This window comes from Penaeus japonicus, unplaced genomic scaffold (assembly GCF_977035675.1).
Source record: "Penaeus japonicus unplaced genomic scaffold, GWHDUDI00000001_assembly GWHDUDI00000007, whole genome shotgun sequence".
Taxonomy (NCBI): domain Eukaryota; kingdom Metazoa; phylum Arthropoda; class Malacostraca; order Decapoda; family Penaeidae; genus Penaeus; species Penaeus japonicus.
In genome coordinates this window covers 39,324,751-39,349,750 of record NW_028234409.1, presented here as the reverse complement: position 1 = coordinate 39,349,750, position 25,000 = coordinate 39,324,751, and the positions used below count along the sequence as shown (strand labels likewise).

The following is a 25,000-nucleotide window of genomic DNA, read 5'->3' as shown; positions in this document are numbered from 1 at the left end:
CTGGTCCACTTCTGTTCTCCTTACTTCCAGTTTTAAATTTCATCAAAAGGGGCCATAAAGGCCTCAATGATTTATAATTAAAATCAGGTTTTCTATTTAATAGTTAATAAGCAGAGAATTTGTATGATTTCTTTGTAATTTATGTGCATCATTTCCTTTTTTTCTTCTATGGAAGACTGTATTGTTTAATTATATGATGTTATCCATACAGATTTTTATTTTTTGCACAAAAAATCATTTTGAGCATTATTAGACATTTATACAGTTTTACCAGCAATATCATTTTATTTTCAAATTTGGAATAATTATGTAAAATTCCTGATTTCATTAAATAGTTAGTATTCTTGCATCATTTTTCTTATTAAACACTTATCTCTAATTTCAGACAACAATAACTTCATTTTTTTCTATTGAAGGTAGTAAAATAACCAGATTCTAATGCATTCTTAATATTTATTTCATGGACTAGAAACTGACACACACTGGCTGGCAGTAGATAAAAACAGCACATCAGAAATTCAGAAAGTCCTTTTTCATGGAAGGCCAAAAGATTCTTCTCAAAAACTCTGTGAAACCAAAACATTTTTTAAAGAGTTTCTCAGTTTGAATTGTACTTTTGAGATTAACTGTATGTTTCAGAAAAGTTTATTAACACACAAATTAATTTTAACAATGAGAAAAAAATACAAGCAAAAAAATATGGAATGATATATATGAGAAAAATGGCTATTTTTTCATAGCAATAGTTTTTGACTCACCATTTACTTTTCTATACTTTCACCATTCTATGAATTCATCAACTGCTTAGAAGCAAATGGGCAAATTATGTAAATGTGTTCTCTTTACCCTGTGCAACTGATCTCTGTAATTATACTGTAATTATCCAACATAAAACCCTGACAATGGCACTTTGTAATTGCTTAGAACATTCATATAATGCCCTTTTTTTAATTAAATGCAAGGACCTTCAAACTCTATTCTACTGAAAACACTACATGTTGACCTAGGAAGGTAACAATGGTACAAGTTCCAACACTCCCAAAGGTGATAATAACACATATGGTATTAATTAATTTTGTAGACTAGATTCACATATATATAATACCAATAATCTTTGAGAAGATGAGTAAGCTGCTGTACAAATATAAACATTGTTGTTTTGTGCATTCAGTACTCCTAGGAGTACTATGCTCATGAAAATATTTGTACTTTAGATGTCTTTCTGGACAAAGTATAACAGCTACCCATTTTTTTTTAGTTACACTGTATTTAATTTTTCATCACTCTCCTTCATCTCTTGCATTCATAAATCATGCAAAGTGATATACCACACTGGGGGTATCGTAACTTACTTGCGTATAGCATAAGGATTAATGATACAAACAAACCTAAACACTACATAATAAAGCTCTAAAGTTGCACACTAAACTTCTTGCATGGGAAGCTCAAGAACACACTGTTTTAACATCACTATTACAAAAATGTTGTACATAGTTACCCTGGTAAATAATTTTTGGACGGAGTAATTCATTACCTATAATGCCACAAAGTAATGGAAGCCTTACATTATAAAATTGTCTTACTAAATAAAAGACTAAATGCCCATAATTTGCTGATTATAAACCGACACTACCATCTAAATCTATGCACAATGACTAATTTTTGGCAAAGCAATTTTATATCAAATACTGTTTTTCACATAAAGTGGAATTTTGCTCGCAAATGAGCAGGATTTTTCAAGACTATTACATACAAACATATTAAAATTGCATAGTTATTATGGAATGCAATAGCTTTTCATTACATGTAGTACATACAAACTACAATTTTATTTGAGAGGCATGTCAAACTAGTTTACAAACTAGCATCACTAAAATGGACGGATTCCCTTTCTTTCAGGTACCTCTCAGATCATTTATGATTGCTGATAAGTAGTCAAATGAAATTTATTAATAACTTAAATTTTAAAAAACTTCCTCCGCTAAGAAAAATTGACATACATAATGTTACTTACTCCATTTCAGCAAATGATAATAACGCACAGAACATGATTGTCAAGAAACATGTAGACATTTAAAATACATTTTGTTTGTTACATGTTATGCTGGCAGTACATGTAAGACTGATTAAATTAATCAAATAAATATAAATGCTGTGCACAAGTTATATATAATCATCTAATCTACATCAACTATAATCATCTTAATCAGAAACAATGGTTTCAAGAAATAAATGCTTATAATACTCAAGTGCTTGCAGAATATTGCAATACTGCCATCTTTTAATAAATAAAATAAACTCTAAATACAAATAAATATACCATAAAATTATATATCATAAAAAGATCACCGAAAATAATATCTGATAAACTGAAATACTTGATGACATCTGTCCACAACAGATCACAGATGCTCTTCTTGTCATTACTAATCAGAGTTGGCATCGAACATTTCTGTAATAATGTTTTCAAAGAGGACATACTGATCAATCTAAATCATCATTATCAACAACCTCGCTTTCCACAAAGATCCTGATGATATCCTCCTCTTCATCTAATTCCTCCATACTGTCATGATCTTTATCCACATCCACACCTACAGTTTTATTTTCCTTTGTTGCATCCCTTATACCAGGTAAGCTATTGCTGTCACTGGGACTGGCACTGGCAATGGCACTGCCTCTGGCACTCAAGTGATTTATATCTCTTTCCATGCCAAAGCTTTCCATATCTTCTTGAAGGAGCTCTGGATGTAAGGATGGTGATATAGAGGGATTCCTTTCTAAGCAAGTGTTGTTCCAGGAATGCTGACTCTTTGACGTACTACCTGATGTCTGTGAAATCTCCTCCAGCACAGATGATGATTCCTTAGAGTTCAGTGATGCATGCTTTGACGATCCAGACTCTCCATTTTGGGACAAGGAACAGAGGGTTCTTGAGGATGAAACCTGTGAGTCAGAGAGAGTCATTTCCAGGTCCTCTGAGTGCTCTTCATCACCAAGGGTGGAGCAAGAAATCTCCTTGATTCTCTCCGGTGTAGTGATCATGGAGGATGGAATACTAGGAGAGGAAGTAAACGGGAATTCCAGATCTCTCTGGAGGCTGGAGACTAGGGTTTTGTACTGCTGAAACTTTGCTCTGGTGAGCTGCCTTTGCTGATCAGTGAGGATGCGGCCAACTTCACTGAGGCTCATGGAACTACTAGTTATTGGCTTCATGGGTGGACTGTATGCAGGTTTGGAGTGTACTAATGAAAATGATACAAATGTATTGCCAGAGTCCTGTGCATTTTCCTCTTGGGAACCCTGCTTGGCCATTCTCCTGTCTGTATCAGTAAAATCTGATGAAGCACCTGAGGCAGAAACTGCTGACAAAGCACCAATTTTCTTCTGAACAGGTGAACTACTGTTGGATTTGGTTTCATCCAAAATGGACAGATCATACAAGTTTTTCTTTAGAGATTTTTTAGTCTTGTATCCAGAACTTGAATCAGATTTACTTTCTGAGCTGCCATCATTTTTCACATGAATATCTGACTCACCAGATGTTTCTGACATGCTAGAACCTGGAATAGGTTTTAGTCTTTGTCCAATGCTGAAGTTGGAAGTCTTTGGGAGATCAGCCATTTTCCAATTATGTAAGCAAAGTTTCCTAAGCTGTGTCTGTAACCATCTGAAAAGTGTATATATATCATAATTGTGCAATCCAATTTAAACTATAGTAGCACAAAGTTGCCTTAATATCAGAATTTAACAAGAGACATTAAATGAAGTAAATGAACAACATTTGCAATACCTCCAAAGGGATAATTTGGTAATAAATATGACAAAATGACCATACCATATTATCATTAAGTGGACAATTTACACACACACTCACATGATCATTTAACCCATTCACGACGGGACATATTTTCAATTACTCCCGCTGACGTGGGGAAGATAACAAGCATTCAACGCTTCATGCCATGGTGTTTACCTACTGCGCGGCCCACATTGAACCTGTCAGAGCATTTTTCACCCACCCTATTCTTATGGTTTTCATGAATGCGTCTACAATGTAAAGGCACGTAAAAATATTGCCATGTTCAGAAGAGCTATTTTAGTAAAAAAACATGGTACAGCAATGCTTTTCTGGTGATATTTTAATGAACTTTGCATGTATTCTTTACTTTTGTGAGAAAATACCAATGGAAAGTGGAAGCAATCAAAAAACATGTTTTATATTTTTTTAACAAAGAATAAAGAACAATACAAATAATCATACAAGTACATATAAGTATGTACATGTACCTCATGATATCACGAGTAATCGACAAATTAGAGGTAGTATTACATTAGTAATTTTTTACTTAAATTTATTTCTTGACCAATCACATTTGATTTTACAATAGTTTTTCGACTAAGATCTTCTTATTCAACCAATCAAAAAGCAGAAATTACCAAGATGTCATCAATGTCACGTAGTTTTCGGTGACATTATTTTTTTTAACGTTATATCATAATGTATAACATTCAAACACCTAAACTAAAGTAACAGAGTCTAAGTAATTATGAAAAATTATTATATCTAAGAACAATCTAGTGATCTACTGCTGACGTTTCAGCACGTTACAACTGTCTCGCTCGAAGCTCGACGTGACATCTCACGACGTCACCCAGGTCCGGGGATATTTTCTGACAATGTGATAGGACATCAACCGGCGTGAATGAGTTAAAGGGAATGTATCACATTCCATATATGTACATCAAAAGTGCATCGATATCACTCACATATGCACATACACCTAAAACTGATGCAATAACTACACCTAAAACTGATGCAATAACTACACCTAAAACTGATGCAATAACTACACCTAAAACTGATGCAATAACTAAATGCACATGAACACTACTAGCATGAGTTAGCAAACATGTGCACACACATACCTATAAACAAATAACAACACAATCAAGGTACCTGAGTCTCCCTTGTTGAGCTTCAAACCAAGTCTCCAGATCCAGTCGTATGTCTGGGCTCGGATGAACGACACACGGGGAGAGGAAGACGTGGGATGTCAGAATCTCTACTGTGACACCTATGCTCTCACCAAGCGTCGACAGCATCATCTTTCAGGAGGAGGAGGAAAATGAGGAAAGAGGTGATAAGACTGCTTAACAATCACCTTGAAATACATAAAGTACCCAGTAATTTTGGAAGTGCTGCCGTATGGTACTAAATCATGTCTGTAGTAGACCCATTCAGGAGAGATGATGTAAGTCTTTTATATGGGACAAAAGGATGGTATTTGTTTTCTTTACTAAACTTTCATGTTTTATGCACCACTGCAAATACCTCAAAAGAACTTAAATTAACAGTCAATTAATTTCATATGGAACACTATCCCATGGGATTCTATTTTAAAAATCAAACAGCCAATAAGTAAATTCTTTCAGTGTGTACTTACTTTTTGTGTACAACATCAGTACTGGAGTGTAATGTTTGGAAATACCAAAGACAAAGGTGAGTAACTAAAGTGCACTGTATATATCAGCAATGACATTCGATTTTAAGGATGTGAATCTCAATTGTCACGTTTTTCTCAGCTTTTACAAGCTTATTTTCTCTCGTTACTATAGTATTTCTGTATTAAGAATGCTGAAAAAATTAATGCTTATGCAGATAGAAACATGGATGATATAATTGATTAACTGATATTAAAATAGCATAAGAGTGAAGACATGGCAATATTCTCATCACTCAACCTTACAGCATATGTGGGAAGAGGGGGAATATATGGCAAGGTAACAAGTATTAGCAATGGCATAACAACCCTGTAAACAAATGATTATCACCTCCACCTTAAAGTGTACAGTGAAGTATTTGGCTAAATTCTGAGATAATCCTTACCTAGTTTGAAATTCATCAGCACTATTATTCCTATCTATTTTCTCTAATGATTTTCAAATTAGGGAAACAACCAATATGAGAACATCAATGTAAAGAATAAATCTAAAAACACAAAAATGTGGCAAAAACACAAATGGGATTTACTTACAGAAAGTAAATATATTCCACATAACTCTTCCATATTCCACATATGTTTTGAGGGAAAAGTAGTATTAAACTTACTGATGTATAAATCTCTCACTATGGTGTCAACAGTTTCTGCAATTCTCAAATACAATGCAACAGTATTTCAATGAAATATTTAACCCTTCCACATTAGGTGACCCAGTGTGGATTGATAACCATCACATTTCAACCAAAAAAATATTTAAATATTGTATAACAAGTATCACATGTGAAATACAGCTATATGTGGACAATAATGCAGGCATACCTAATACCCTCAACCACCTCTTAAGCCACAGCTGGCATGCTGTGGCCTAAAACAGCACTGCCACCAGCCTCCACCCACTCAACTGCACGCTCATTCACTTGCACACTCTGCCCTCCGAGATGCCACTCAAAACTGCCATCTATACTTAGTCCTTCTCCCTCAACTGCAGTGCCCATTGTTTTAGGGCTAATTAGCATCCTCAACCAGCTTGAGTCATGTGGTTACACAAAAGAAAATGGCACAATAAGACAAATTAACTATCAACCTTACACAGAGACCCACTACAAAGGAGTTTTAAAAAGATTTAGTATTCTGTTCAGCTGCAAAGCAAAAATGTGTATAATAAAGTTATCCTATTCATGAGGAAAGAGCAGGAGAGGGAGAGGAGCATGAGGTAGAGGAAGAGAATGAGGAGGAGAAGGAGGAAGAGGTGGAGGGAGGAAGAGAAGTAGGAAAAGGAGAAGGTAGGAAGAGAAGGAGGAGGAAGAAGAAGAAGAAGAAGAAGAAGAAGAAGAAGAAGAAGACGAAGACGAAGAAGAGGAGAAGGAGGAGAAGAAAAAGAAGGAGGAGAAGAAAAAGAAGGAGGAGAAGAAAAAGAAGGAGGAGAAGGAAAAGAAGAAGAAGAAGAAGAAGAAGAAAAGATGACAAAATAGAAGACAGAGGAGGAGGAGAAGAAAAAGAAGATTTAAAAAAAGGAGAAAAGAAAAAGAACAGAAAATAGGAAGAGGAAGGAGAATATTTTTTTTAAATCAAAAAGAAGACAAAAAATTAAATAAAAAAAAGAATAACAAAAAAAGCCATGACTTACCTTATAATTGTCTTCTAAAGCAGCTGAAGTTTTACCAAGCTCCTTAACCTGCTGTGAATACTGCTCAGAGAGTTGTCTGTGGTGAGTCTTGTCCGTCTTTTTGGCACGATAGGCAGTACGAAGCTGCTTGTATTTGGCCTAAGTTGAGAGTCTAGAGTGAGTACACTATTGCTGACTGTACACTTAGAGTGAGGTCTGACTTTTAATTCTTACCTTTTAGCTTTATTTACAATTGCACAAAAAATATAATAATATATAACATGGACTGTCTTAGAATCCATATTAGAGTTAAAAATGCAATTTAAAAACTTTTGTATGGCTAGTCCTTGCTAAGAGAAAAGTCAACACAAATCAATTAACATATATCTATATATAAAGACTATGTCAAGAGCAAAATGATGCCTTCTCTCCTTTCAAACTAATACCAGTAACCAGGAAAGAGATCATAAAAAGAAGCCATTTCTCACTTGACAAAATCCCCCTTGAGAATTTGCAATTATGCTTCTTATCATTCTCCTAAACAGACCCTGGAATTTCCCAAATTCTCATCCACCAAATGCAGTAATCTTTCCGTTATGATCATAAACATTGTAGTATAAAAAATGTCAAGAAATTAATGACAATTATTGTCATTCAGACAATATAGAGATTAACCCATTGCAGATGGGGAACAGATTAGCTTGCCCAGTCTCTAGGATGGGTTTTATTTCAGAGTGAGGTAGCTTCACACAACATACCTTGACTTTTCCCACTCTCTTGCAGTAACTCATTGTACAACTAGAGCCATTTTTGTGTTGTAATTTTGTGTGTTCTATTGTATTGAGAGATTCATATGTGCTATAGCACAGGTTCTATCAATGCTGCAGTTGACTTATTTTCTTTATACTCAGGGTGATAGAAGTATTGCTGCTTTTTGGGAGGACAATAAGCAACTTTATTTTTTTGTATTAGTGTACTGTGATGAGTGAATATGAAACATATAACCAACCAAAAAGAAGATAACATGAAGAGGTAGGGAAGAGGAAGGAAACCTGTGCTTATGACTGTGAGTGCCACAATAAAAGGCATCCTGACTGGCACAGGGGCACATTGTAGATACTTGTTCTGCCTGCACATTCTTCATTGATGGTACTTTAGAGCAAGAGGGACTTCTTCTGTGTGCCATTGATCTATAAGGATAGTGTTTGCTAGAGAATGTGGATGGCTGCCATTCAAGGCTCTCTCTTCTGCTGGTGCTAGAAGAAACTGGCACCATCTAAGTTTTGGATGTTAGGTGAAACCCATTTTGCCTATTATTATGGCAATTACAATAATCATGACTGCAATTGTCAACATCGCTTACTCATAGCACAATAAAATAACACAGTGATCCAAAATCTCTGAATGTCACCTTAGTCATGATGTCTGTCATCAGGCCAAAGCTCCTGTGTCATGTACATCATGACAACCGTCTGCAATGGGTGAAGCTATTTAACAATTTCCTGAACAAAACCTAGCTCTATCATCATTTACTTACATCTACTGAATTGGAAAGACCTCTTTTAACCCTTCTGAGACAGGCCACATCTTGATATGTTTGGCCTGGGCTAGGCATTTTCTATCATTTTATGAATTCATAGTATGAATCTATATGATATATTAGCAAAGTGATTCTAATTAGCATTTGGCATGATGCCCTAGTTATACAAATGAAGGAATAAATAGCCTGTATTTTGCAAGAGTGATCTGACCCAGTTTAACCCCCTGCCCATTCTGGAGGAGTAAACTAGCCCATCCTACTATGGATATCTGCTTTGGAGACCTACAACTCAAAAATCCTTTTAGTACAAAATACAATGCTTGCACCTTAATGCAATCACCTAATTGCGCTACCACAAAATACACAAAGTCATGTGCAAAAATTAAATGAAACAATAATGTAATCATCATCATTGCTTTTATACACTGCTTAATGAATTTAGGACAGCTGTCAAAAAATGCGGTTACGACTTTCTTTACATGTATAATCAAACTATATCATCTGAGAATGTTCTCTCAACTTCCCATTCAATATTGTGGGAAATATGAAACAATGCATTGGGTATGTACCTCCATTCTTGTTGTCTGCTGCATAAGTGATTGAGATTTGTGAAGTTCTAGGAAATGGTTACTTGATATAAAGAAAAAAAAGAGAGACAAGGAAGGAAAATATAAAAAAAATATGAAGAATCTAGGCTCCTTTTCATACACAATCCTTTTCTTTCAAAACACTGTATCTCTTAAATCAAAGCAAAAAAAGCATATTAAGAGCATTTTTTTCTTCATCATGAAAAGCAATCTGAGAGGCATACTCAAGCTAACATTTACTATTAAATCATTATGATTTGCAGAAATGCCAACTATAAAACTACTTGTCCTGATTTTCAATACCAAAATCAACCATATCTACCAATATGTCTTTTGTGGAAACATGCACTAACTGTGAGTGAAGGAGTCCATGATTTAAAACTAATCACTGATTCAATGAAAAGCTGCACTGCAAATAACATAAACCAAGTTGTCCATCCATCTATTAAGAAAAATAAATTAAAGCAAGCAATAAAACATACTCTTAACCATTCCTATATGTTCTGCCTGGCTAGACATGATACCTATTGCAGACAGAGGATAGATTTGCTTGCCCAGTTTCTAGGATGGGTTTTATTTCAGAGTGAGGTAGCTTCACACACCATACCTTGCCTTTTCCACTTCTCTTTCAGTCACTCATTGTAAAGCTAGAGCTATTTTTGTATATCAATTTTTGTGTGTTTAACATTATTTAGAGACTTGTATCTGTCATATCACAGGCTCTATCAATACTGCAGTTGAATAATATTGTAGTTTAGGGTCCATATCGGCTCTTCATTTTCTTTATACTCGGTGAGATAGAAGTATTGCTGTTTTATGGCAGGACAAAAAACAACTTTATTTTTTTGTATTTATGTAGTCATAAATGAGTAGGAAACATATAACCATCCACAGTGAAGATAAGATGGAGACGTAGGAAAGAGAAAGAAAACTTGTGATTATGACTGTGAGTGCCACAGTAAAAGGCATCCCTACTGGCACAGGGGCACATTGCAGACATTGGAGATGGTTTGAGTCACCATCCTCTTCCTGTTCTGCCTGCACATCCTTCATCAGCAGTTCTTTAGAGCAAGAGTTCAGCAACTTGGTATGTGCCATCGGTCTATAAAGATAGTGCTTACTAGAGACCGTGTATAGATGCCATTCAAGGCTCTCTCTCCTGCTGGTGCTAGAAGAAAGTGGTGCTTGATGGCACAAAGTTACCGACCTCTTGCTATAAAGTATCGCCGATGAAGAAAGGTGGCTCAAACCGTGTCCAGTGTCTAAAATGTGCCCCTGTGCCAGTAGGGATGCCTTTTATTGTGGCACTCTCAGTTATAAGCACAAGTTTCCTTTCTTTTCCCTACCTCTTCATGTTGTATTCATTGTGGATGACTATATATTTGGTATTTGTTCAGGAGAGTACACAAATACAAAAAAAAAAACAAAGTTGCTTTTTGTCCTTCCATAAAACAGCAATACTTCTATCACACTGAGTATAAAGAAAATAATGAGCTGATATGGACCTTATACTACACTTTTAGTCAACTGCAGCATTGATAGAGCCTGTGATATGACACACATAAGTCTCTCATTACAATAAAACAAACAAAAATAAAAACACAAAAATGGCTCTAGTTTTACAATGAGTGACTGAAAGAGAGTGGGAAAAGTCAAGGTATGCTGTAAGAAACTCCCTTGCTTTGAAATAAAATCCATCCTGGAGATTGGGCAAGCAAACATATCCCCCATCCGCAATGGGCTAATATCACGGCAATGCAATTGCAATTAATCATCACTCACTCATTACTCATAGCACAATGAAATAACACAGTGATCCAAAACCCTTGAACGTCATGTACATCATACGCTCATTGTCAGTCCAGAGCTCCTGTGTCATGTATATCATGACACCCATACACAATGGGTTAAACTGTGTGTTATCTATCATTTTATAAACTTATGGTATAAACTATGAGTCTACTTATAATATATATTAACCCATTCACGACGGGGCTATTTCAGCTCTAAATGGTCAAAATGCCGGGAAATTTGAACGCATAAGCCTAACACCTCGGGATTCTCGGCCAAACCCGATCAACCCAGCGCGCCAGCCTTGACTAAATATCTAACCCAAAATCCGCTGAACATGATAGCAAGTCAACCGGCGCCAATGGGTTCACAAAGTGATACTAATTAGCATTTGGTATAATAGGTAATCATAAATGAAGGAATAAATAGCTTATAATTTCAACTTGATAAAATGTAATATGAAAATGATCCTACGCTATAAAAATGCTCACCACAGAAACTTTAAGTATCACTTGTATTGATTTAAAGATAAAATAAATAGTGTGATATCAAGTGTTTATTTTCCTGGCTTCCAAAAGAATTAAACAGACATATCCTTGTTTGTTTTCTTATTTTGCAATCAATGAGGTTCAAATATGATTGCATATCTTAGTCCCTAACATATATGATGAAATTACTTATTCAAAGGGAAGGTAAAAAGAAACTCTTTTAGACATGATGGAAGTTTCATTTTCATTCAAAAAAGAATATGAGAAATGTTAGTTAGGGAATAGTTAGGGACCAAAGAATATAAGGGCATATATTGATTTACTAAATTGCTTCTCTCGTCTGATATTTGTTTTTACCTTTATGGAATTTTATCACAAACTGAATGAGTGTACTTATATCACTCAGCAAAATCAGTAATTGTAAACAAAATGCCAAAGTAAAAATAAGGAAAACTCACAAATGGGAATATTAATCCAATCCCGACAGGCCCGGCGAGAAGTGGCAACCCCCTACGCCGGGCCTATGCAATATTGCATCGGGAACATCACACTGGTGTGTCGCCCTGTCATCGGGCATTTAGCCATGTCACATGGGTGTGACACACCGTCATCATTGGGTTAATGTGTTTTCCTGTTTTTCTCTTTATTTTTTGTTTACAATTTGTTTGGCATGAATCCTTCACAAGCAAAAGATAATGCCTAAATTCCCATATCTAGTTTGGAAATGCTATTTCTGCAAAAAGAACTATGGCATCACAATTGCCGTCTATGTAATCATTTTAGTTTTATTCTAAGTACTTTACCTTTGGAAATAGATTTCAAATCCATGCTTGTTTTGTGAAAAAGTGCAAAGCAGAATAAGCAAGCTATGTGATCTTTAAATGAAGAGCAAATGAGGATTAGTAAAATAACACCCACCTAGTCTGGTTACCAATCAACAAATTTGCAAAATCCATGCTTGCTAATAAAGAACAAAAAAAATAACAACACAAATCTAACCTGCAGAATCTCATGGGCTTCAATAGTTTCACGTACGCTGCGTTGCAAAACCACGATGCGTGCCGAGTTCTCATGGTCAGCAGCTTCCAGGAGACGTGACCGGAGCTGTTCCTGGTGCAACTGACCCTGGATAAGTGAACAAGTTCTTTTGAAGTAGTTTAACCCAATGACAACACAGTATGTTTCTAAGGTGGCTGGTTTACTGGCCACAAAAAAATTGTGATAGTTTCCTCATCTTCAACCACATGCAAAAACATGGTCTTTCTTTTTTTTATAATGTTGATATATATGAGGAAAATTTAGGTTTGTACATTTTCTAAACATTTATAAACAAATCTGGTCATGTTAGCCACTCAAGGACATAGCAATACAACATTAAATCTCAATTAAAAAAAAAAAATTACTAAACTGTGCTAATGACATTAGTATTAGGCTAAGAATGGGAAACAAGAAACAAGCATGAACACTAACCTACTAATTTTGTTAATATTCACTTATCACAATGATAATAATAATGATAATCATAATTATGATTATAATACAATAACAACATATGCATTAAAATAAATCAGTATAAATAAAAACACCAGCAGAAACAATCTGACGTTTGAAGCAGGTATACATGGCATAGTAAGATGGCCCAACTTACCGTGGCATATATCAATGCATTCTAGCACCATTGGGTAACTGCAATTTGTAATTTTATAAAACACGTTGCTTGGTTTGTTTATCCTACAATATTCTACATATAGACTTCCTTTTCATTTTCTTAATACACAGTTCAATGAAATTTGTGAGGGAAAACTCCATCTGTCTTGTTTATGGCCTGGTCTACCCTACAATTAACATTCATAATGACAGTGCAATTGAACATTTACCAATAAGAAATCATCTTATAAATCTAAAGTAGGTTAATATCACGCAAAATGATAATCAAGTAGTAGTATTTTTCTTATAGATTACTCAATTGTCTTCAAATAATATCCAACATTTTCCTTTACATTTTTTTCTGCTACTCTTTAACCATTAAATGCCAGACTTTATGCAATGTATCCCTTTCCTATGGTCAGGGCACATCTAAAGACAGGTAGTGAAATGACACTGGGGCACAACTGTGGATGTTTTGATGTTTTCAGGCATGGTTGAACAAGGTGAAAGTGTTTAACCCACTCAAGCCAGGGCGATTCTGGCTTTGTATGGTCGTAATGCCGGGGTTTTCGAACGCATAAGCCTAACGCCTCGAGACTCTCAGGCGTACAAGCCGCGAGCCTGGACTGCCGGCCTTGCCCAGATATTTCATCAATGGCGTCAGACGCAAAAACCACGAAACGTGTCATTATGTCATCCAGCGCGAATGGGTTAAGGAGTTCTCATATAGTTAGCAACAGGGGCAGGTTAGCATAGATAGAGTTGAGGTGGGAAGTGGGGGGAGTGAACAAGATAATAAAAGCCCAGTACCTGTAGTACACACATCTATAGACATATCACAGTACTGAGATGTTAACCCATTGGAGCCGGTTGACGTGATAGCACGTATTGTGGTTTTCGCGTCAGACGCTCTGGACGAGCTATGAGGGGAAGCCGTGCGCTCGGGTAGAGCAAGCGGGCAACCCAGGCTCGCGGCTTGTGCGCCCGAGAATCTCAAGGCATTAGGCTTATGCGTTCGAGAACCCCGGTATTGCGACCACGCAAAGCCGGAACGGCCCCGGCGTGAATGGGTTAACACTAAAAAATTTAAATTGATCAAATACATCTGTTCCGAAAAAAAAAACTTTAAATGGTACAATATCAAATGTTTGCAAGCAAACCACGGAATGCATTCACATGTTATTTACTAGAATACTATAATTTTTTGTTACTCTTTGTCAGAGATGACATGTCATGTTATCTTATATGCTAATTAAGTCCAATACTTCTACCATAATTTACTTAGTTTGGCTGAGCAGTCACAGAAAAAATATATCAAAATATTTTAAATAAATGTTAAACACTCATACACAACAGATCAGATATAGACTATTGGAAGAAAGTCTATATTTCTCAATTTCCTATTCATACTTTAAACTCTTAAAAACAGCTACAGGCCACACCTTCAGCCTAGACACAGCTTCCTGCCAGTATCTTTCTCCCTTTGATCTGGTTCTCTCACTTTCCAACCCTGCAGACAAACGCTGAAGAGTCTCTTCTAGCTGCTCTTCTGTGCTCTGAAATGCATTAATTATTATCAATAGCTGCAATAAGGTGATGCAATATATTTGAATCCTTTTTGGTGCAAAAGAAAAAACTGCAACAAAATATAATTATCATATGGTTCTGCAATGTCACCAATAAGGCACAGCATTGCAAGTGAACAAAGAACAAACTTTATGTTACTTATGTTTCTATTCATCATGCATGAGATATAACCTGAAGTCCTATACCTTTCTTTCCCTTATTTCTAGTTGCAACTTTTCCTGGCATTCTTCATAGGCACTCTCGACAGCTTCCAGTTTCTTCTCAAGTTCACGCAGTTTCTTCTTCTGCACTTCAAAATCATCAAGAAGAATTCTCTGCTCTGATGACTTTTTCTCCAACTCATTCTTTGTGTTTGTCAACTCAACAGCTCTTCTCTCAAAATCTTGCTGGTGCATGGCAATCTGGCTCCTTAATGACTCGACCTAAAAGTCAGATAGTAATTATGACAGGACACACTTGATGCCATGTAATTTAACCCATTGTGTACAGTTGTCATAACATACATAATACTGGAGCTTTGGTCTGACGACGGGTGTCATGATGTACATGATGTTAAAGGATTTTGGATCCCTGTGTTATTTTATTGTGCTATGAGTAATGAGTGAGCGATGATGACAATTGCAGGCATAACTACTATAATTGCCGTAATATTAAGCAAGATGTTTCACCTAACATCCAGAACCAAGATGGCACCAATTTCTTTTAGCACCAGTAGAAGAGAGAGCCTTGAATGGCACCCATCCACAGTCTAGCAGGCACTATCTTTATCCCATTCACGACGGGTTGTATTTTCCCTTCACTCCGGGGTGATTCCCCACTGTGCTGGGCCGCGCTGAACCTCACAGAGTGTTTTTCACCCACCCTATCCTTATGGTTTGCATATTTGCATCTAAAACGTAAAGGCATGTAAAAATATTGCCATGTTCAATATTTTTCTAGTGTGATTTTATTGAACTTTGCCTGTATTCTTCACTTCTATATGTAATAATACCAATGGAAAGTGGAAGCATTCTTTTAGTGGGGTATCAAAAAATATGTTTTATACTTGTCATTTTTGTTCCAAAATGAAAAGAAGAACAATATAAATAATCTTACATGTACATACAAGTATGTACATGTACTTCATGACATGATGTGATGTGATATAACGGGTAATTGAAAAATTAGAAATAGTATTACATTAATAATTTCTTATTTTTTCATTTTTTGGCCAATCACATTTGATTTAACAATAGTTTTTCGACTCAGATCTTTTTTATTCAACCGATCAGAAGCAAAAATATCACATAGGAAATTATGAAAAATAATTATATCTAAAAACAATCTAGCGCTCTATTGCTGACGCGTCAGCACGTTACAATTGGCCCACCCAGAACTTGCCAAAAAAATGCATGACATCTTAGGACGTTGCCCAAGTCCAGCAGTATTTTCCAACCATGTGATAGGATGATGTCAACCGACGCGAATGGGTTATAGAGCAATGGCACACAGCAAGTTGCCAACCATTTGCAGTAAAGTATCGCCAATGAAAGATGTGCAGGCAGAATAAGAAGAGGATGGTGACTCAAACTGTGCTTAGTGTCTACAATGTGCCCCTGTGCCAGTAGGGATGCCTTTTGCTGTGACACTCACAGTCATAAGCACAGATTTCCTTCCTCTTCCCTACCTTTTCATGTTATCTTCATTGTGGATAGTTATATGTTTCATATTCGTTCATGACAGTGCACAATTATGAAAAAATGAATTTGCTTTTAGTCCTCCCATAAAACAGCAATACTTCTATCACACTGAGTATAATGAAAATAATGAACTGATATGGACCCCATACTACAATTTTATTCAACTGCTCCATTGATATAGCCTGAATGTGACAAATGTAAGTTTCTAAATACAGTAAAACAGAAAAGATTACAAACACATAAATAGCTCTAATTTTACAATAGGTAACTGAAATAAAAGTGGGAAAAGTCAAGATGTGTTGCATGAAGCTGTCTCGCTCTGAAATTAAACCCATCCTAGAGACTGGGTGAGCAAATCTATCCCCATCCACAATGAGTTAAACAAGTGATTATAGAATTTCAAATAATTTTTATATAACATGGACATTCCACTTACCTCCTTCTTAGCACTATTAAGATTAATGCTTGCAGTATACTCAATGCTCTCTCTCTCTGCACATATCTTGTCTCGCTCTATTGTGCGCTGATGAACCTCTTGCCATGCTCCTTCAACTTCTCCCTATTAAGCATTATATTCCTTAAATGGAGCAATCATTACTAAAACATCATAAAGGAATCTACACTGACCATATTGTATTTCTTACATTGGCAAGTCTATACCACAAATATCAATATGAACATCTGTCCTTGCATCTGTGACTTTAATTTGAAATACAATTTTTATATAACTAGTCCATATAGAAGAAAATAAAATATTCTTTTCAGTATCATGTTTAATATAATATTTTTTCTGAAGTAAACTGGCATTCTAGAGAGCTCACACCAATTCAGACAACAGTATCTAAAATTATTTACGGCAACTTTAATTTAATTTTAAGTATTGTGTGTTTACTGTTGTTTTACCAATATTGAAGTAATGGTCAATTTTTAATACGCAAATGTTTCTGATATACTATTGTCTCTGTTGGTGCAGATTCTATAGTGCTAGTTTTCTAAATGGATATTTGTTACAAAAGATTTTTTTTTTTTTTTTTTTTTTTTTTTTTCTTAAAACAATATTTCCTGCACACCTGTAGGCTCCTTATCCGCTCCTTGAGGCGCTGTGTGAGTCTTGAGCTTCCGAGAGACTCTGATAAACTTAGCGAACTATCCTCCTTCCCTTCCTCAAGTGATCTGTAGGACAAGTATGTCTTGAGGATTAATTTGTACTACAACTTGACACAAAACTTTACTTTTTCTCCTTCTTTCCCTTTCAATTAGCTACCATTATCTGCTAAGCTTTATACTTTGATAATTGTAAATCTACACAGCTCTTTGAATAAACCAGGGGCAATATCCAAGAATCCAGATCACAAATCCACTCTCACACCATTTGCAACTGTAACAGCTGCGACTTCCACTGCATCCCAATCTCAGAAACAGTTTTAATTGCAACTTTAAAGAAATGCCATTTCCCTGGCCATCCAATCAGACACTCACTTTCAAAATGAGTCCACCAATCACCAATATCATAACAAAGCACATGTATTTTCTTCAAAGACAGCATGTTTAATGCCCCCTTCCTTACCTCTTTCCTTAACCCATTAATGACAGGGCTGTTTTGGCTCGAAATGATCGAAACACTGGGATATTTCAAATGTGTAAACCTAACACCTCGGGATTTTCACTCACACTGACACTGGCCACGGCCAATGCTATACGCCCGATCACCGGGCGTGCCAGCCAGGAGGATAGCCACAATGAAATATCTTGTTCCCGGCGGCTGACACTACCACCACTTGACGTGATATCTTGTCACCCAGGAGTTAAGGAGTAAAGGCTGTTATATTTGGTTTTGGTGGGATCAGTCTGGCATTAATGGCATGAAACGTGGAATGAAATGTGTCAGCAGAACTGACACTAAGATCTGAGGACATAAATAAATTTGGCAAAAGGCTGTTTCGCTAACATCCCATTTTAAAGGAATTACTGTGTTTCTTGGAATGTCAGATTTGCTCTCAATTATTTTAGAAGATCAGTGATCAGTGATCAGTGATCAGTCCTTTCAAGTTTAATGAAATTTTAAAACACTTTTAGCAGAACACTGCTATCATTTCTAACATCATCTTTATTACATTAAAATAAAGCACAGAAGGTTATGCCTTGTTAATTGCTTTCAAAACATTTTTAACTTGGTTACAGTTTTTAAAATTATGAAATTGGCTCTCTTAACCCATTGGTCGCAGTTTCAAATAAATATTTGTGCAGCAGGATGGCTGGTTTACATTGTCTGGCACAGTGCCATCCATGTCTATGACCGACTCTGTCTTTGCAACAAATCATGCCATCCACTGCTAATGGGTTAAACCCAAATCTGCTTGAAACAGACTAGGTGGTAGGCTTAGTCTAATAGCCTAATACTAATCAATCGTTCGCCCTGACCCCCTACATATTGGTTCTCTAGCAGACCAACCATTACTTGGTCTAGCAAAATAGGGATTTGCAAACTTGTATTTTGTATAAATTTATTTTTCTCATAAATTTACTGTTTTTTGAGAAAGCTAGTAGTAGTGATATCAATTTACAATGAAATAAAACTAACATCTAATAACTATTTCTGCCCTAGGGACTCTGCTAATGGGTCGAGCAGCCATAATAGTTATGCCAAATTTGACATCACAAGTTCTTGGATAGTTCTTATCTGCTAGAGATACAAGAAGTAGCAAATACATATCAAATAAGAAATATCCAAGGCAAGTAATAGTTATATATAGCATCATATCAAATCATCTTGCTTGTTTCCTTTCATCTAAAGGAATTTACAAAATATACAATCTTTTCTGGTTATATCAAAGTTACTCATATGAAAAAAAATCTGTCTTGATGAGTTGTATCCCATACCAAACCACAAAACTCATTGTTTGATTCTGGAAATTTGCCCCAAACAATCTTTAAAATCTATTTCAGACTGACCTGACTTTCTTCTGCAAATCCTCCTTCTCTGCTGACACCTTAACGAGCTCCTCCCGCGCAGAATGCATCTGGTCGCTCAAATTACGTGACACACCCATCACTTCCTCCAGCCGTGAAGCTAAGCAGTCATTCTCATTTACGAGAGCCTTAATTCTATCTTGAAGAAATTGCTTTTCTTCCTCTGTAATGAGTTATGGAATTATGTAACACTCACCTCGTATATCAACCCAAAGCTAATGCTTATTATTCATTAAAATGATCATGTTATAGGTATTGCACACAAACAACAACAAAAAATATAACAATAATAATAATAATAATAATAATAATAATAATAATAATAATAATAACAATAATAATAATAATAATAATAATAATAGCTATAAAATAGTCAATGTAATAGTAATAGTAATAGTAGTGGTAATACTAATAGTAGTAATAATTATTATTATATCATTACTACTACTACTACTACTACTACTATTACTACTTCTACTGCTACTAATAATCATCATCATAATCATAATAATAATAACAGCAAGAACAGTAATAACAGTAACAATAGTAATAATAATAGTAATATCAATAATAATAATAATAATGATATAGGTAATGACTAGTAAATTTCATAGTTATACATTCCATGGTCAAATAATGAGATACCAAAAATCAATACAATAATGATCTACCTGACTGCTCTAGCACTTGAGCCCATTTCTCATCTTCTCTTGTTGTCATAGGAATCATTCCCTCAGTCAGTTCATCCTGCAGCTCCTCCTCATGTTCTTGTGCATCACTTCTGAGCATCCTGGATGGTGAGGCCTGGGACCCTCTTCGACTCAATGACTGTAGACTTAAGCTGTTTCGTCTGCTGCTGCTCTTGCTCTGCGAATCCAATGTTGTTGTTGCTTGCTTCTGCAGGTCTGTTCTTTTGAATGCATCTTTTCTCTCCAATGTCTGACGGTTAGCCTTAAAAATGTTATCGTCTTTTTTATTCTGTTGAAATCTATGTTTTTCTCTCTTTTTAAGATCATCACTTCCATTCACAATTTCTTCAGATACTTTGAAACTTTCTATTATTTCACAGTCCACCTCAATGTCATAGGGTGCATTCTTCTCCTCTGATGCTATGCGAAGAGTGGGTGGTGTTTTGACATAACAAATAACTTCTTTATCCTTATCACTACTCTCGTGATGTTCATTGAACTCATTGCTGTTCTTTCTTCCATGCTGCAGTTTCTTTTCAAGTAGGTCATTCTGCTTTACAAGAGATTCATTTTTGTGTTTTTGTTCTTCCAGTGAAAGAGCTAACTCTTGTTTTTCTTGCAATAATTTGTTCACCCTTAATTCTGCATCCAGCTCACCAGAAATTCTAGCACCACCTATTTTCTCCTCTATATTCTGCATGAGCTTTTCATGCTCTTCCATAATCTGTTTTATTGTCGACCCCAAACTAGATTCAGATATGACAGTTGTGGCCTTCATGGCATTGACAGTGGATATCAGCATTTCATTTTGTTTCAATAACTCTTCAAGTTGTGAAGTCAGTCTGGGATCATTGACTGGCTGCACAATAGTGTATGGCTTTACTTCATCAGTTTTACTTTTCCTGTTATAACCATGTAATGCTTCTGGGGAACTTTTGTCTTTTTTTTTATCATGCGATTCATATCCAATGGTTTTACTTGATTTACATGGGAGTCTTACGGATGTTGATTGATCAATATTTTCAGTATGGAGACTGTGTTCAATATTTGTACTAGAATTATCATCAGCCTGACTATCCTCATCATTTTCATCAAATGTGCTCTTCTTGGTCCCCCTGTCACTGATGTACTGCTCACTTACTGCACTTTGGCGACTTCCACACGAAGCACTATTTCCAGTATACTCCAACTGCCTAAAAGATGAACCATGCTCAGCATCATCAGATCTGGTATACTTGGAATCTTTTGTAGATGAAGAATACTCTGGATCTTCTGTATGACTATATTCTGGTTCTGACCTTGTGTACTCTGAATCCCTTTTAGTACTACTTGAAGCATTGCTTCCTTTTGAGATTGTGTGCTTTGTTTCCCCTCTAGAAGAGCTGTATTCAGTGCTTCTTGACCTGGAGTGTTCAGAAACTTCTCTGGAAAGAGAGGATTCTGAGTCTACCTTTGACTTAGGTTCATAGTCATCCTCTGTGAGGTTAACATAGTCAACATCTTTTTTAAAACTTATTTCTCTTGAACTAGCTACACCAGTATTCATAGCAGATTTACTGTCATCTGTACTTTTTTCATCAAATTTATCTTGATTCATCCTAACAGAAATGCTAGAGTCACCATGACTCTTGACCTGATCAGAATGGTAGCTGACATGGTCTGTTGTAAGAGATGTTGACTTTTGTTCATTCAATTTGTCACTTAAGACTTTATTTTGCTCAGATAAAATCCTAATTCTTGCTTCCAGTCTGGAATTCTCATAGTCCCTCTCAGTTGATTCTGTGTTGAGCTTATGGTTTAGGTCCTCTTTTTCTCTCAAGAGCCTGTTGATTTTCCTCTGAAGTTTCTCTATCTCCTTGGTAACACTCAAGTTTGCACTACTTTGAGTCTTGGGATCTAACAATGGAGAGGACATTCCTTCACAATCACTTTGTAATTCTTTATCACTGGCATCTGCATTCTTTTCTTTTCTAACCTCATGCATAAGGCTATGATTTTGACTAGTAAGGTCTCTGACCTGTGCCTCAAGAACTGCTATTCTTTGGGCATGCTCCTGTGAACCCACTGTTGCTTCTTGTCCCAACCGCAGGGGACCAGAAATATCTATGACATCATTTTGGATGTGCACTGATTCTGGCACTGGAGATCTATTAACTAGTTCTTGGCAATGGGCACTTTCCATCTCATGTTTTTCAAGAAGTTTCTCTACACTGTCATCTGATACAAGAAATGAAACAGCCTTGCCTTCATGCTTCTTTTTTGCACTTGCATCTGTCTCTCCTTCTTGGCTGTTCTCATTCATCAAAATTTTTAATGATTCATTTTCCTGATTAAGTGACTGGATCTTGGCTTCAAGCTCTATTTTTTCCTGGTCTACCTTTGCAATAGACTCAACAGTCATTCCCTGCAGAAATTCATGTAGCTGCTGATTTTCTCGCACAAGTTCTTGAATGGTTGCATTAATAGAATTTATTTCACTGCTTAATCCACTGTCACCCAGGCCTGGTAAATCTGCCTCTTCATTTCGAAGCTCTGATATTTTCTCATCATTCTCAAGGCTCCCCATCTGTAAGCTTGGAAACTCATCTTGATCTTCACTGATCATACTCAAGTAACAGTCCTTGACTGAGGATGACATTCTGCTATGAGAATCTACTTCATCTTCCTGGCTCTTGCTCCTACTTCTATATTTCTTCAACTTACCCTTCAACCTCCTACTGTCATCTTCTAAACTGTGGCTCCTTGCAATCTGTTTCTTATCCTTTGACTTTGCTGCCTGTGTCCATTCCATTTCCTTCTGTACTGCCCGGTGAGCAATAAGTGACTGCAGTCGTGAATCCAGTGCTTGCTTCCTCAGAACAATATCATTAATATCTTTCCTCAGTGATCTTGTTTCTCTGGTGAGAGGATGACTTGTGGTTCCTTGACTCTGACAAGTTGTTATCCTACTACTCTGATGTGGTGCATCTGGTTGAAATTGTCCAGCAACATTAGGTGACTCATAAGATTCATATACATTAGGTCCTGAAAAGGCATAATCAGTCTGACTTATGGAATCCTTTACATGTGTCCTAAAGTAATGACTGGCATCGTGAGCTGCCATGTGGTCATCACTCATGTTTACATGGGTTTCGCCATCTCTTTCTCGCAGAAAAGAATTTGAGAGTGACTGAGGAACAGCTCTAGGGCCATTTTCCAAGCTAAGAATCCCCACATTAGTGTATGTTGGATTGTTACTAACATGCGACCCTTGAGGAAGTGCATGGGGAATTGAACTATTATATCTGGAGCTTGTGTCTTGATAACCCACTGTCCCATCTTTAGATGTGTCAAATCTCAGTGAAAACTCGTCATATCTCGGGAGAGAACTGTGGTCTTGGTATCCACAATGAGAAGGCAATTGAAGGTGCGTCCTGTCAGAAGTCTGCTCAAACTCTGGTAAACGATAGGTGTGGGAATCCAGGTTGTGTGAACCATATCCTTGGCTGTTGGGTGCCTTAGCCTCTGGACTGGAAGGCTGCAGCTCCTGGCTGGCATGAGTGGGCAATGCATCACCTAGCGGTACTGTAAGGGGAACATTTGTTGGTTGTTGCGCAGCAGCCTGTTGAAAGAAATTGCAATTGATTTGTTATCTAACAAATGAGAAGAAATCTAACAAGCTAAAATGTAAATAAAAGGAAGGTATAGTAACAGATAATAAAAAATAATAAGTAAATAACAAAAAATGATGATGATGATGGATATGATGATGATAATTACATTAATAATGATAATGATAGTAATAGTGATAATGATGATGATAGTAATAGTGATAATGATGATGATAATAATAATGATAATAATATAATGATAACAAAAATAATAGCAAAAATAAAAATAATAATGATAATAATATAAATACTAATAATAACAATAACAATTTCAATAACAATAATAATAATAATAAAAAATAAAATAACAATAATAATAATTATTATTATAATAATGATAACAATAACAGTAATAATAATAACCATAATAATAATAAAAGTAATTTTAATTATAATAATTATAACAATAACAATGATAATAACAATATCAATAATAATAATAATGATGATGATATCAATAATAATAATAATAATAATAATAATAATAATAATAATAATAATAACAACAACAACAATAAAAAGACTAAAGTTAATGATTCTGATAATTATACTGATAATGATAATGATAATCATAAAAAATACAGAACAGGAGAAAACCAGAATAAAATAGAAATAAGATGAAATCAGAATAAAAGATGAGAATAAGGAGAAACCATGATATAAGACAATAATAATAAGAACCATCATAGAAGATAAGACTAAGAGGAAACCAGATTAAAAGGTGAGAATACGATATAGGTCTCAAAGGAAGTGTCATTAACCCCCCTAACAAAGACACCCGGGGAGACAATATCACAGACTCGAGGATGTGACATTTGTGAGATGATGTAACGGTAAGGCATCCAAAAGGCCAAAACACTGCCTGGTAACCTTACACTTTCCCCTTTCAAGCTCAGGTAAGACAATGATGTATAAAAAAATAGGTTTCTAATTTTCTCTCCCATTCCCCCCCTCCTTTTTTTTTACATGATTTGGTTATATTTTATTGTATAATTAATGGGATATCTTAAGGTATGATCACAACTTAAAAAAAAATAAATTAAATATGAATTGTTTCTTTTCTTGATGTATTTCTATTCTTTACTCTCTTCTTCAATTATTTCACTCTTCCTCCTCCATTCCTTCAAATAAAGTTGAATAAATAGGAAAGTATCCCTTTAATCTGAGTTTTTTACCACAAAAAAATAAGTTTTCCATCTCCTACATGACTCATCACATTTGAAACAGGAAATTCTACCTTCTCAAAATCTGCAAGTCATTTT

The 25,000-nt window shown here is 35.7% G+C and overlaps 1 protein-coding gene across 3 annotated transcripts in view; it reads right to left on the bottom strand.

The window, feature by feature from the left end:
• Positions 1-436: 436 nt before the first annotated feature.
• LOC122247180 (uncharacterized) overlaps positions 437-25,000 on the bottom strand; it is a 35,564-nt gene continuing 11,000 nt past the window's right edge. For 2 of the 3 annotated variants that reach the window (XM_043006196.2, XM_043006197.2), the window contains exons 5-14: positions 20,071-23,689; positions 19,382-19,562; positions 17,500-17,602; positions 16,866-16,988; positions 14,936-15,172; positions 14,606-14,719; positions 12,516-12,641; positions 7,132-7,269; positions 4,961-5,109; positions 437-3,670 (exon numbers count right to left, since the gene is read on the bottom strand). In XM_043006196.2, coding sequence (XP_042862130.2) covers positions 2,485-3,670; positions 4,961-5,109; positions 7,132-7,269; positions 12,516-12,641; positions 14,606-14,719; positions 14,936-15,172; positions 16,866-16,988; positions 17,500-17,602; positions 19,382-19,562; positions 20,071-23,689 — 5,976 coding nt within the window. In that variant the 3' untranslated portion in view covers positions 437-2,484. The remainder of the gene's footprint in view (positions 3,671-4,960; positions 5,110-7,131; positions 7,270-12,515; positions 12,642-14,605; positions 14,720-14,935; positions 15,173-16,865; positions 16,989-17,499; positions 17,603-19,381; positions 19,563-20,070; positions 23,690-25,000) is intronic. The other variant, XM_043006198.2, reaches the window with a different exon arrangement.